Raw genomic sequence first — 12,451 nt, 5'->3', positions numbered from 1 at the left:
GGGAGGAGAAACTTCTTTTTTTTTTTTTTTTTCTTCCTCAAGGCAAATATGAAAACAGGCTTCAGATGACTCAGAGTTTAATTCTAGTCTTATTCTTTCACCTTCTCTCCCTCTGTTTCTCTTCGATCTCTAGTAGCTATGGCTTTGAAGTGAAAAGATAAACAACACAGGGGGGTGATGTGCAACTCCAAGCTCATGATGAGATTTACATTTCAAAGTGTCGTGTGGTCGCACTTAGCATCTCTGCAAAATTTGTAATATTTACCTTTTGAAAATCCTTCCTAACGCTGACCACCAGGTCCAGAGGGCTTTAGTTTTCTTTGCCTTTATTCATTTCTCTGTTGGCATAGGCCTTGGGGTAACCTAATCTCCACTTTTTGTTCTCTTCCTAGCTTGTGTGCTTCAGGGACTTGAGACATTGAAGGCCAGTCTGAAGTCTACACCAAACAAACCCTGCAAGATCAAGGCATCTCTGGACTAATGGGAATTCTACGACTGGGGGATAACACGGAAATACGTTTATAACTTCTCCATTCCTGAATATTGTGTTCACCATCATGGCGATCTATTTTTGGTTGGATGGATAAGCTGCCTTAAATCCTTTCCTAATATCAGAAGACATTGCCCTATCTTATCAACCTTTTGGGGACCTCGAGGCAAAGTAACTGGATGCGTGGGAGCAGAATAAGCGATGGACTCTGACTAAAATGGAAGTGACCTGACAGTTTCCGTGATTGCCAGCAAGGACAGGTTAAGGTTGGACGTTCATCTTTGCTGGAAGAGCAGTATGCAGGAAGCTGGTTTTCAGGCCACAAATGCTTTCACAGGTAAGAAAATGTGGAGTATTTTTCTGGTAGTAACACATGGAAAGGAATTGGTTCTATACATACTGAATACATCTTAAAAAGCAATAAAAATATGCTATTAAAATTCATTGTTAGTAAATTATAGGCGCATATCGTTTATAAAAAAAAAATATATATAGTTTTTTTTTTAGATCCTCTTTGTAATGTATCATGTGACTCCCAAAAATGCAACGGTACTCTTTCCATCAGAGCTAGAAGTTTCAACCAACGGAGAGCTGAAGTGGTGACAATTTTATTCTAATATTCCATTTAAAAACAGAACTAAACTACATGTCGCTGTAAGTAGCAATAGAACACTTGACATGTGACCTTTTGACTGAACATGCTTGAATCAAACACATAAACCACGGGTGTTCTTCCAGTGTGCCCAGAGATGCCCAAAGGTTGGAGAGTTGTCTTGGGCTACACATTAAAAAATATACAAATACTAATGTAAGCTGATGAGCAAAAAAAAAATCTGTTAAGTCATTGATTATTTTTTACATTTTTTTTATTATAAAACTAAGAGGACAACACAAAACTAATAAGGTATTTGACATTGTATTTGAAAAACACTCCAAAAACTCCCAAAGTCCTTCCCTTTGCCTCCACCAGGCTATATGGACTCCAGACATGATTCGGTGCCTGCTTCTGCATGCAAGTCTGGACACAGAAACCTGTCCAGGCTCACAAGCAGTCCGCAGCCGCGGGCCAGTTGGACCACGGGGCATGAATACACAGCGTTGGCTTGCTACAATGTGACCACAGTCTTTTGTCCTCGCCTCGATGCTAGATAAGGAGCTGTCAAGTTTTGAGAGGACAGGAAGGAGTGAGTCCAACTGTCAAAGAGCTGCAGGCGCTGCCCACTGCCCCGTGATCTATGCAAGCCTGTCTGTGAGCAGAAGTGCACTACCTGCTACTGCCAGGTTGGTACCGCCTGCAGCTTCACCTCCAGATTCAACCTGCTTGGGCCCCCTTCAGGCCTGGTCACAGTCGCACACGCTGCAACCATGATGGTATACATCTCAGACCTTCATGATCACTTGAGAGCTTACCTGCCTCGCCAAATAACCATGAGCACATGTAATATATCAATCTCTTAATGAAGTTTTTAGAACCTTGTTTGGTCATATAAATGGCTGGCCTGGGGTTTGGGCACCCGATAGATAGATAGATAGATAGATAGATAGATAGATAGATAGATAGATTCTATAGCTACGGTATCTATCACAGACAATATCACCAACCTTATGAATGAAACATAACTTTTACTATATCTTATTGAAATACAGAAAATGGTCTTTAAAAGCTTCCTCCAAAGTTTATTCTGTTGGACTCTAATACTCTAAACAGAGAATAAGCCCTGAAGTGTCCCTGCCTATCGCCCTTTAACTAATTAATCCTAATATAACGTAGACTCAAGATAGAAGTCCAAGATCACAGATCCGAAAAAAGTAAGAGGGAACGAAAGAGTCGGCCATACAAACATGTGACTGCAGAAGTGTTGTGCAACAAATGTACAAAGTCACACAGCATCAACCTAACAAGAGCGACACAAAGGTCCTTTTTTTATTGTTCCTAGTTTTGACAGGTTTCCCCTGTGGTATGCAAGGTCAGCAGTTATATCAGGTGTGTTATGTCAACATATTCTTCAGACGCTATCAAAATCTAGAAAAATGCCAAAGATATAATATAATGTCCAATTTTTGAATAATTTGCTTTACTCAGAATTCCAATTAGTATGCTTCTTGGATTAAATTGTCAAAAGGACAAGATGCTGTTTTGTCAGTCCATACGATATCCCATTCAGAACTATATATGGCGTTCTTGCATCAAAACTGTGTACAGCCCTCCTAGTTATTAGGGATAGCTACAATTGTGCATCCTGCCCTAAGTGACACTAGTTTGTGGACCCATGCTCAATCCTATGGCATAGGCCACAAGGCTAATGAGTCCCACTCAGTTATGCCCTCCAGACCAGCTTTGCTTGTGCATGTACAGAGGGCTCTTGTCCCAATTACATAGGCCACAGCGCCTGTGCGTACGTAAAGAGATGCTACCATAATGCACATATGAACTTAAAACTAAAATTACTTAAATCCCATAATTTACTCCTCCTCTAGATAAACTGCTTGCCAGCAGCTTTTGCTTGTGCGGTGGCAAAGTACTCAAGTGTTTTGATATATGCCACCCAAATCTATCAGATAACAGGTATGAGCATGTGCAGAGCTACTTTGCCTCCATTGCATAGGACGGGTGTTGGGAGGGAGAAGGGGAACCCTGGGATAGGGATCAGCAAAAGTGAAGAAATACAGTAATGGTGGTTAGGTGTGCGAATAAACATCTAATGGCAAACTATCATAAAAATGATACTGGGCTCATCTCCCTTTTAGGTGTACACAGGTATGAGAATATTCAGTAGTGTTGTATCTTGACTCCACCGGAAGCGAGGGGGTTGACAGGCGTTGCATGGAGGAACGCCCCTGTCATACCCCTAGCTCCCGATTAACTGCATGATTTTGTATGACTAGCTGCTGGGGTTCCCTTACGAATTGATGGAGGGGTAAGTATGTGTGTTAACTGCTCACCAGATCTCCAAAGCACTGTCCCTGCTGCTTTGTTCCCCCTTCAGGTCTGTTACAGTCCCCAGCACCCTCAAATGTGCGCTCACTGGATTACAAGCGCTGTCCCTTCGGCCATGTTCCCTGTGTGCTGCAAGAACTGTAGGGACCCCTTCACTGTTATGTCCCTTGTGTAAGATCCTGTGCTGATCCGGCTCCACCGAAGGACACTTCAGTTCCTACAGGGGGTTTCCTCAGGTGTCCGGTGTGCATTCGCCTCCCGCGTGCTCCCCGCTGTGCTGCTGAGGGACCCCGCCGCCGGTACAAAACAGCTGCAGCTGACGTAGTGGCTGGGTTGCCGAGGCACCCCGCTGCCGGTACAAGACAGACGCAGCCGACGTGCTGCAAAGGCACCCCGCCACCAGTACAAGACAGCAGCAGTTAACAGAGCGGCACAAAGAGCCTAAGCGGCAGCCCACAGAGCATCTGTGTGGCGAGTTGGACAGCTGGGGGCACGGAACAGCGCACTCACAAGACGACGGAGCAGCCAGGCGGTGAGTTTGACAAATGGGGGGACGAAACAGCGCACTCACAAAGAGCCAATCGTCAGCTACAGGTGTGGCAGGGCTGTCCCTCTATCAAAGCCCTGTCTCTTGATACCCCTAGCTTCCGGTTGCGTCAAGGTACAATAATACCATATTATTTGTATAAATGAGCAAAGGATAGCAATTAGAATCACAATAGGCTCTACCACCAGCTCAGGGGTACAGCGATGCAGGAAAAAAAACCCACTTGGTTTATCAGGCTTGACTGCTATCGCCCACGTGGGAGTAATGAGATTTTATCTTTTTGCCCCTTTTTATTTAGCCTCATCACCTTTGTAGGGGTACAGCAATGGGGAGTCTGTGTGCTCTGACGTATGCCAATCTGTACCTGGGCTTGTGGGAAGAAGGAAGTGCTTACTGAAACAAATGATTGACCTCGAGAATCGTACTCCTATGGACAACGCTCTAATATTCTGGTCAGGTTCCGTGAATTCCTTCTTGGAATTAGTTGACTTCCTCAATAAGAACAGCCTGGGACTTAAATTCACCTCGGAGATCCAGGAATCTTCAATTGCTTTCCTGGATTTGACTTTTAGGAGGAGCGTGGATAGGGGCTTGGAAACTACTGTATTCGGGAAACCAACAGTCACGAGCAGTCTTAAGTTGGCAGAGTATCCATTCCACTTCTTTGAAAAGAGGAATTCCCAAAGATCAATTCCTAAGACTTGAGGAGGAAATGTGCCAGTGATTGTCTTAAGTTCGAGTCAGCATGTATGAAGAATACATTTTTGCGACGTGGTTACCCAGAGAAGTTTGTTTTTTGAGGCATTTGACCATGCATGTAGCCAGAAGAATTATGGAAGAGCACCACATACTCAATCCACCAATGAGCTGAAGATTAGGGTGATCGGTACGTTTAATTCAAGGGCTAGTTACATCTATAAAATCTTTTGGACTTTTTGGGATATTATGCGGAGTGACAGTCATTTGGCGGAGGTTTTGACTCCCAGACCTTTAGTTTTAAGTGTAGGAGAGGTAGGAACCTCGGGGACAGACTAGTGCAGACCTGGGATTGCATCGAGACGTTATTAAATGGATGCTTGCATGCCTTGCGATCACTGCGTCGAAGTTCATTTAGAAGAGCAATACTTTTGAAGGTGCTTCAACAGGCAAAATATATTTTTAATAGGGAATTTATGAATTGTAAATCTTGCATCATTTATTTAGCAACATGTTGATTGCCCCGTGATTTTGTGGGAAAGACCATGCCGCAATTCACGTGACTTATCTTAAACCATGTAGGCAATTTTTGCGGCATGAGGAAACTCTTAGTATTCTATATGAAAATGTACCACAATGGAGATGTGAACCTATGGAGGTTCTGAGGGACTGAGCAGGGGTGCTGTAATGGCAGATGCGAAGATTGGAATAAAAATAAATAAAAAAAAAATTGTGCACAAAGCATGCACGGGAGGTGTTTCTCTTGGCACTACACAGTGCTTGTTCTTGGGGCGTGCTTGCCAAGTCTCCCTCTATTAGCGGTGGGCTGGTAGTGGCACAGTGTGGCACTTCATCTTCAGTTGTCAGCCGGCCCATCCTGGTGTATGTGTCTGGGTCTCCCGATGTGCGTCACCAGTGGTGGACTGGTAGTGGCTCAGCGCGGCACTTCATCTTGAGTTGCCGGCCCCTTCTGTTATATGAGCATGGGTCTATCGATGTGCATCACCTGTGGTGGGGCTAGTAGTTGGAGGATTCCGCCTGTTGGTTGGTGTAGCCGAGTCTCTGAAGGTAGGTGCCTGTTTGACATACTGTCTATTCCTTATCCACGCCACCAATCCACAATCAGGGCAGGCGGGTGCAGTTTGTTTTTGTATCCATATTCTCTCTTCTCTCTCTTGATTAGGGGTTCGTCTAGTCATTAAGGTGCTCCTTGTTAGGCAGTTGTATTCCTGTCAGAGTTTAGCGGTATAATTTTTATTTAGCTCCTGATCTAGTATTTCCTTACTTGTGAAACATGTTTAGCTTGAGTTTATCTAGACTCTTATTAGTGAGCTGTAATGTACTTTAACTCTTATTAGCGATATTTATCATCTTAGTGATTCGTAGTAGAGTCTATAATCTGGAGTTCGTTTTGAGATCTATTAGCCTAATGCCCCATTTACAGGGGACGAGCTGTCGGGCAAATGACCATTCTGCTCGCTCCAGTGCTGTTACGCAGGGGCGCAGGTTGGTGCGGAGGCGGAGCCAGCCAGGGTACATTCTCTCCCCGCACTCCTCAATTCCGTTTAAGCAGATAGTGGTTTTTGTAAGGCCACTTTGTATCAGCAGTGACTTTATTAATATACTCTTTGATTGGGTTTATGAACAATAGTATATGGGGGATTTGCTGTCAGCATTTTTTCCTTTTGACTCTGAGGCAATGGATTAGTTTATTAACCTACATCATCTATAGGTCTTTTTTGCCTGATCAGCGCGGTCTTCCATGGGTCCTCGTAGCAACAAATTGTCTGTGCTTGCTTCTATTCCTAACCTGGAACTTTTTGTTGGTCTTTTGTGTTTGTCTTGCATGTTGGCTCGTGTTTTTATTCCTCATTTAAAGTTATGTTTTGGGGGTGTCCCCAGTGGAACGATGGCTTGTCATTCAATTCCACCTTTTTCTCTGTGTACCTGATGAAGTCTATTACATTAGATTGGTGTTGATGTTTTATTGGTTATGCAGTTTGAGTGTTGCGTGTACATCGCCTATACGCAGCTACAAATCCCTACCTTTTTGTACGGTTACCGATATGCCTCGATTTCAGTTTTTAAAGCCTCTTAGCACAATAACACGACCCTGCAGTCTAGCTGTTTGGTTTTTTTTGTTGTTTTTTTTTGGTGGAGGGGGTGTAATGGGTGTATACAGTAGATCTCCCAAATCCAACATCTCCCAAACTTTTTTCCCTTCTATAGGTGATGATGGGAGAAATGGCAAATTTTGAGATATCTTAATCAAACCAAAAGTTTTGCCACTTTATTTAAACACTTTTTGCAGTTTGTCTGGGATCAAAGTACAAATCCACCAAAAGCAACTTCCTTCTTCTGGTCTATGAGCAAAGTTAACAAGGCACATCCGCCAATTCAGGATTAAGCACCTCGATTCCGCAATTTTTCTGTTTTTAGAAGTAAAACCAGCAGGCAAACAGTGTAAACGCCCAAATGGTAAAAAGCCTCTGTAAAGGTTTTATTCATGCTCAAAAATGGTTAAATACATGAATTTTATTACTATCCAATCAAAACCGTTTGGATCTCTGCCTCTAAACCAATCCAAGTTCTGTCTTTTTGGTCTGGCTTCTTCCAGGGTAACTGGACGCCACAGGAGCCAATCTATAATGCTGACAATGCTGTTTCGGGGTTCTTGGCCCTCCGTGATGTAGAGCATTTAATGTGCTCAAGAAGACCTGAATGGTTCAATATTTCAAAGCATTTTTTGAGTTGTTTTTAGGGGAAGGCATTGTCTTGCTTTTCTACTTAAGTAATTTTTCAACATTTTTACATTTTATAACAATCACATTTTGTTTTTCTAGAGAAATGGTATAGGGTTTGCAAATCCTCCTTGTTTGTGAAGGGCTGATTGGACTTCTTACTGTGCAGTTCTTGAAAAGAAGCCCGTATGTTTCTAATAAGCAAATTATATTTGGTTTAGCGTACCATGGTAAAAATACTTCCTTATTTACCCTATAATCTATTTACTAGAGATGACTGCCAAGGAAAATCTCAACTGGGTCCATCGGTTTTATGCTGATGAGAGAAACAGAGAATTGGAGGATAATTACGTTCTGACTGCAGAGCAGAAGTTTTATACCAAACAGATGATTGCAACTGGGACATTAGTAGTTTGTTGCATTCAGTAATCTGCTTTCTTTAGATATCAGTGACCTTGCTCTTTTGATGGATCTCAAATTTGATATTTTATATATATATGGAATGAAAAATGATGGCTGCAGGATATCCTCTTTGTAGAATGATGAACTTATTTGCTATGGCGAATTGGGTTGTTTGGTCTCACGTTCTCGTTGAGTCAAAAGTTAAATCCATATTTTCATGGTTAAACTCTCTACCTTTAGAAAACAGTGTTGTCTTAAGGGATTGGCCAGATCCGGAACGATAAACAGGCAATGTAGGTTGTATCCTCGGGCACCATTGATTGTAGGAGGTGCAGGTTATGCACTAAGACATTATCATTTTACAGGCACACCAACCAATTGGTTGTACACAAAGTAAAAAATGTCAAGAGCTTCCAAGGTCTGATGAAATGCTTCCCTTTAGGCTAGTTTCACACGAGCATCCTTTGTGGTGATTTTTTTGCAATAAAACGCCAGCTGAGAATCGCACCCATGTGAAGCTTTGGATTCCAATGCATTTGTTCAGATGGGCGATTTCCCCCCCGCCCCCCCCCCCCCCCCCCCAGTCTGTAAAAATCATCCATCTGGAAAAGAGCGCATATGATGCGCGTTCCGGCGGTCCGCTTTTACACCGGCTGGAAAAGACAGGTCTTGTGCTATCTTTTGCCAGAATGCATCGGCCGTTCCCATGGACTCCTATGTGAGCCTATGAGAGCCATCAGGAAGAGAGAGGGAGTTTAGCAGCGGCTCGCGTTGCTTAAGTTCCTCCCTCTTCCCTTGCCGGCAGCTCCCATAGACTGTGGAGGGGGTTTAGCTCGACTAGCTAAGCTGCTGCCTCGTCCCCTTGCTGGCACCTCCCATAGGATGTGGAGGGAGTTTAGCATGACTAGATAAGCTGTCGGAATGGGTGAGAAAACAGGAGATCCCTCTCGTTCATGCATTCTTCTTTTTTTTTTTTTAACGATCAGCCAGCAGCGCACGATGGGCGCACATTTACACGCACATTTACACGGCAATCCTTTTTTTTTTTTTTTTTTTAAGCGATCATCGCTCCGTGTAAATGGGCCTTTATCTGGTATGGATATCATTTCTTCCATGGTGTGTTTTGGGTATGTTGACATGTCAGAACTCGCCTTGGATTTTCATTGTGTGAACATGCCCTCAGAAGCTCTGCTAGGAGGAGTACAAGCTGTTGATGGGTGTTTTGGCATCCAGCAGAATTGTGAATGCAGCTCTGATATATAATAAATGAAGGCTGCAGCTCTGAATTTGTACATGAGAAGAAATACAATATATTCTGAAATGGACATATCCTCAATCTATCCTTAAAGGGAAACTTTAGAATGAATCTGTGAGATGACCACATTGGTGATGTGCCTGACCTGTATGCTTTTCTGAAGAAAGGCTTCTATAGCGCGTGTACACGATCGGGCATGCACACAGCATTGTCTAATGGGTGGGTTTCCCAACTCGTACAGCATGTGCACGGGACTCTGCAATGACTCAGATTTGCATGCTGTGTGCCAACTTCAGAGGGGGACACCGCTGGATCGAGTGGACGAGAGCATATATTAAAAAAAAAAAAACCTACCTAGCTCTAAGGCACCATAATTTGGTTTATGGTGCTGTGGGGATGTGACGGGTTCAATTTTCAAAAAGGATTTTCTTAGGTTATAAGTATTAAACTCCATCTGCATCCGATGGGTGGGGCCTGACTCCGACACCTCAGCCAATCAAAGACTATTCTGCACTCTATAAAGCTTTTTTTATTCCAGGTAAGGGAGGTGGTTGAGTATTACAAGCAATATGCGATTTAAGATTGGAAGATCCTTTTTGTCTGCTTTTCCTGTAATTGGCAGCCTGAAGCATTGGTGTGGCTGCAGTTCGCCCCTATAGAACCTGTGCGCCATGTTTTGGTATGTTGATGCGCTGGAGTTGCTGAGCGTTCTGCTTTCCAGAATGGATTAGGAGCTGACCGAACCGTGGCTGTAGCTCGCTGACCTGTCGGCATTCCAGGATTTGTAGGTTTCTATGCTGTTTGGGGGATTAAAGGTTGGAGGACTTCATGGGGGGGTTACATTTAGCAGGTGATGATGAACTGTTGGAAAATGCAGCCCTTTATTAAAATGGGCTGCTAATTAATGCGGCAGATAGCATGTTGTCTGCGTTAGATACTATGGCTGAGCAACTGTCTGAGATGAACAAAAGTTAACATTGTTTTCCAGGATTTCTTTGACTACAAATATAAACTAAATTTTGTAAACTAAAACTTTGAATTATAAGGGCTTGTTCACAGCTTTGGGGGATTTTACTGTTTTCCTGTACCATTTTGGAGAGCAGGATAGCGGCACCCTCTGGCTAAACGAATTGAGTACAATGGAGGCCTGATCCATTTCGGAACAAGCAGTCTGGCATTTTGCCGGAATATACATGCCAAAGTAGTGCTGCTTGCCTATATGTCATGTTGTCTAGTAGGAATTGGTGATGGAGTTTCTGAATGGAACCTCCACTGATGTGATCCAAACCTAAAATGTATATTGCTCCCTGATTTTGTTTGAACAGAAATATTCATTTAGGTTTTTACGAATTGGTTTGGCAGACTTTTTTTTTTTTTATAGTTATCAGTAGAGATGAGCGAGCGTACTCGGAAAAGCACTACTCGCTCGAGTAATGTGCTTTATCCGAGTATCGCTGTGCTCGTCCCTGAAGATTTGGGTGCCGCTGCGGCTGACAGGTGAGTCGCAGCGGGGAGCAGGGGAGAGCGGGCGGGAGAGAGGGAGAGAAAGATCTTACCTCCGTTCCTCCCCGCTCTCCCCTGCAGCTCCCCGCTCCGTGCCGGCACCCGAATCTTCAGGGACGAGCACAGCGATACTCGGATAAAGCAAATTACTTGAGTGAGTAGTGCTTTTCCGAGTACGCTCGCTCATCTCTAGTTATCAGTCCAGAATAAGGCCTCACTCGCATACTGGTGCCTGTGGACTGAGCATTAGCATTTTAGGTGTGCCACAAAGGTAGAGACCTAAAGGCAAGTAACAGTGGGGATGGGACAGCAGAGACCAGAAGCCAATCGGCAGCTAGGGGCGTTGCCTCCAGCTAAGGCCGGTCAACCCCTAGCTTCCGGTGTCGACATATTGCACCAGTACCCAGTACTTATGGTTGCTCCGTGTATATACAGCTAAATGATCCTCTCTCTATTTAGTATATTGCCAATAGGCTCTTGTAAATGGGCCTTTAGACCTCAACATGTGATGAAGCCGAATGCAGGAAATTGCACGGAGACAGTTGTTGCAGCTCTACAGTGCAGTTGTATGCAAACTGTTGCCCCGTAAGGCTCTTTATCATGCCACATTACAGGTCATTCTCTCATAGATCTATTATTTATCATGCCACATTACAGGTCATTCTCTCATAGATGTATTACAACTAATGGTGCGTGTCTCATTTTTATATAGTAACACTATATATATCCCTTCTTATGAATTCAGAAGCATTAGTATATAGTAGCGCCCCAGAGCCATGATCCACTGGTGTGCACCAGGCCTTATGCATCGTGGCTTCTTGGCATAGAACTCATTAAGAAAGCACTGCTAGCTCTGCCATACATTCTTAATGAGATGTAACTGTGGAGGTGAATCTCTGCTGCATGTGTCCGTCAAAATGGTATCCTAGGACTTGTTGCTTTTTGCTTTTTTGTTTTGTTTGCAGCTTATAAAAAGAAACCAAACCGTTTTTCCATTGAACCCTAGCATGTCCTCCCAGGTTTCCTAAGTCATTTCCTCACAAAAAGGCATTTTGCTGGATATACCGTATAAATCTTGCAAATTAGTATGGGAGTATTGGTCAGAGATGCAGAGAGACTTCTAAGACCGTTCTCATTCTAGGAGGGACGTATGTGCCTCCGGTTTACCTTCCACTCACTCAATACTGCCGCGGTCACATCTTTCCTGAGGACAGATAATAATTGGAGGGATCTGATCATTATGACCACTTCTTATGTCCAACTGTCTCTTGTACCGAACTGGATATCCGAGACGTCTCATGGGTAGAGCAGTAATAGAACACAACTCATTTGCTTCTAAATGTCTAGCTAGTATAATCGAGTACTAAAGTGAGTCTGTGTGTCTATGGCAGCATATATGGTCTTTTAGAAGCGAATGACTTGTATAGCACCAACCTGGCGGGGGGGGGCAGAGGGTTCCCCTTCAGACTAATTTAAAGCCCAATGCTATGCGAGACATAAGGCAGAAAATTCAAAGTGAAAATAAAAACCATTTCTATGAAATTGTCTCTTCTGAATAGTCTACTTAAGCGATTCTGTACCTGGAAAGTATTTGAGTTTGGAGAAGACGCCACGTAGAGTTAATGATGCTATATAGCGCTATTTGGATGCTTGCTTATTTTGCACTGGAGAATTCATATTCCCTTCTTCAAGCTGCAATGTATTTTTCCCCGTCTGATGAAAATAGCGTTCTTCTATTTATAAGATGTGACTGTGTGGGCGGAGAGGCTGCGTGCTGTGTGAATTATCCCAGATGGGGGAAAAATCCATTGCTGAGCGCCTGATATCATTTTGCATGATGTGATTTCCTTTCTGGTGGTAATTGCTGCATTAGACAGTA

General features: G+C 43.5%; 1 protein-coding gene across 1 annotated transcript in view; it reads left to right on the top strand.

Annotated features, from left to right (window-relative positions):
- LDLRAD4 (low density lipoprotein receptor class A domain containing 4) overlaps nt 1–12,451 on the top strand; it is a 188,329-nt gene that overhangs the window by 63,649 nt on the left and 112,229 nt on the right. The window contains exon 2 of the mRNA XM_066579510.1: nt 393–827. Coding sequence (XP_066435607.1) covers nt 788–827 — 40 coding nt within the window. The 5' untranslated portion in view covers nt 393–787. The remainder of the gene's footprint in view (nt 1–392; nt 828–12,451) is intronic.

Source organism: Eleutherodactylus coqui, chromosome 9, assembly GCF_035609145.1.
Source record: "Eleutherodactylus coqui strain aEleCoq1 chromosome 9, aEleCoq1.hap1, whole genome shotgun sequence".
Classification (NCBI taxonomy): Eukaryota; Metazoa; Chordata; class Amphibia; order Anura; family Eleutherodactylidae; genus Eleutherodactylus; species Eleutherodactylus coqui.
This window is presented reverse-complemented; position numbering and strand designations above follow the sequence as displayed.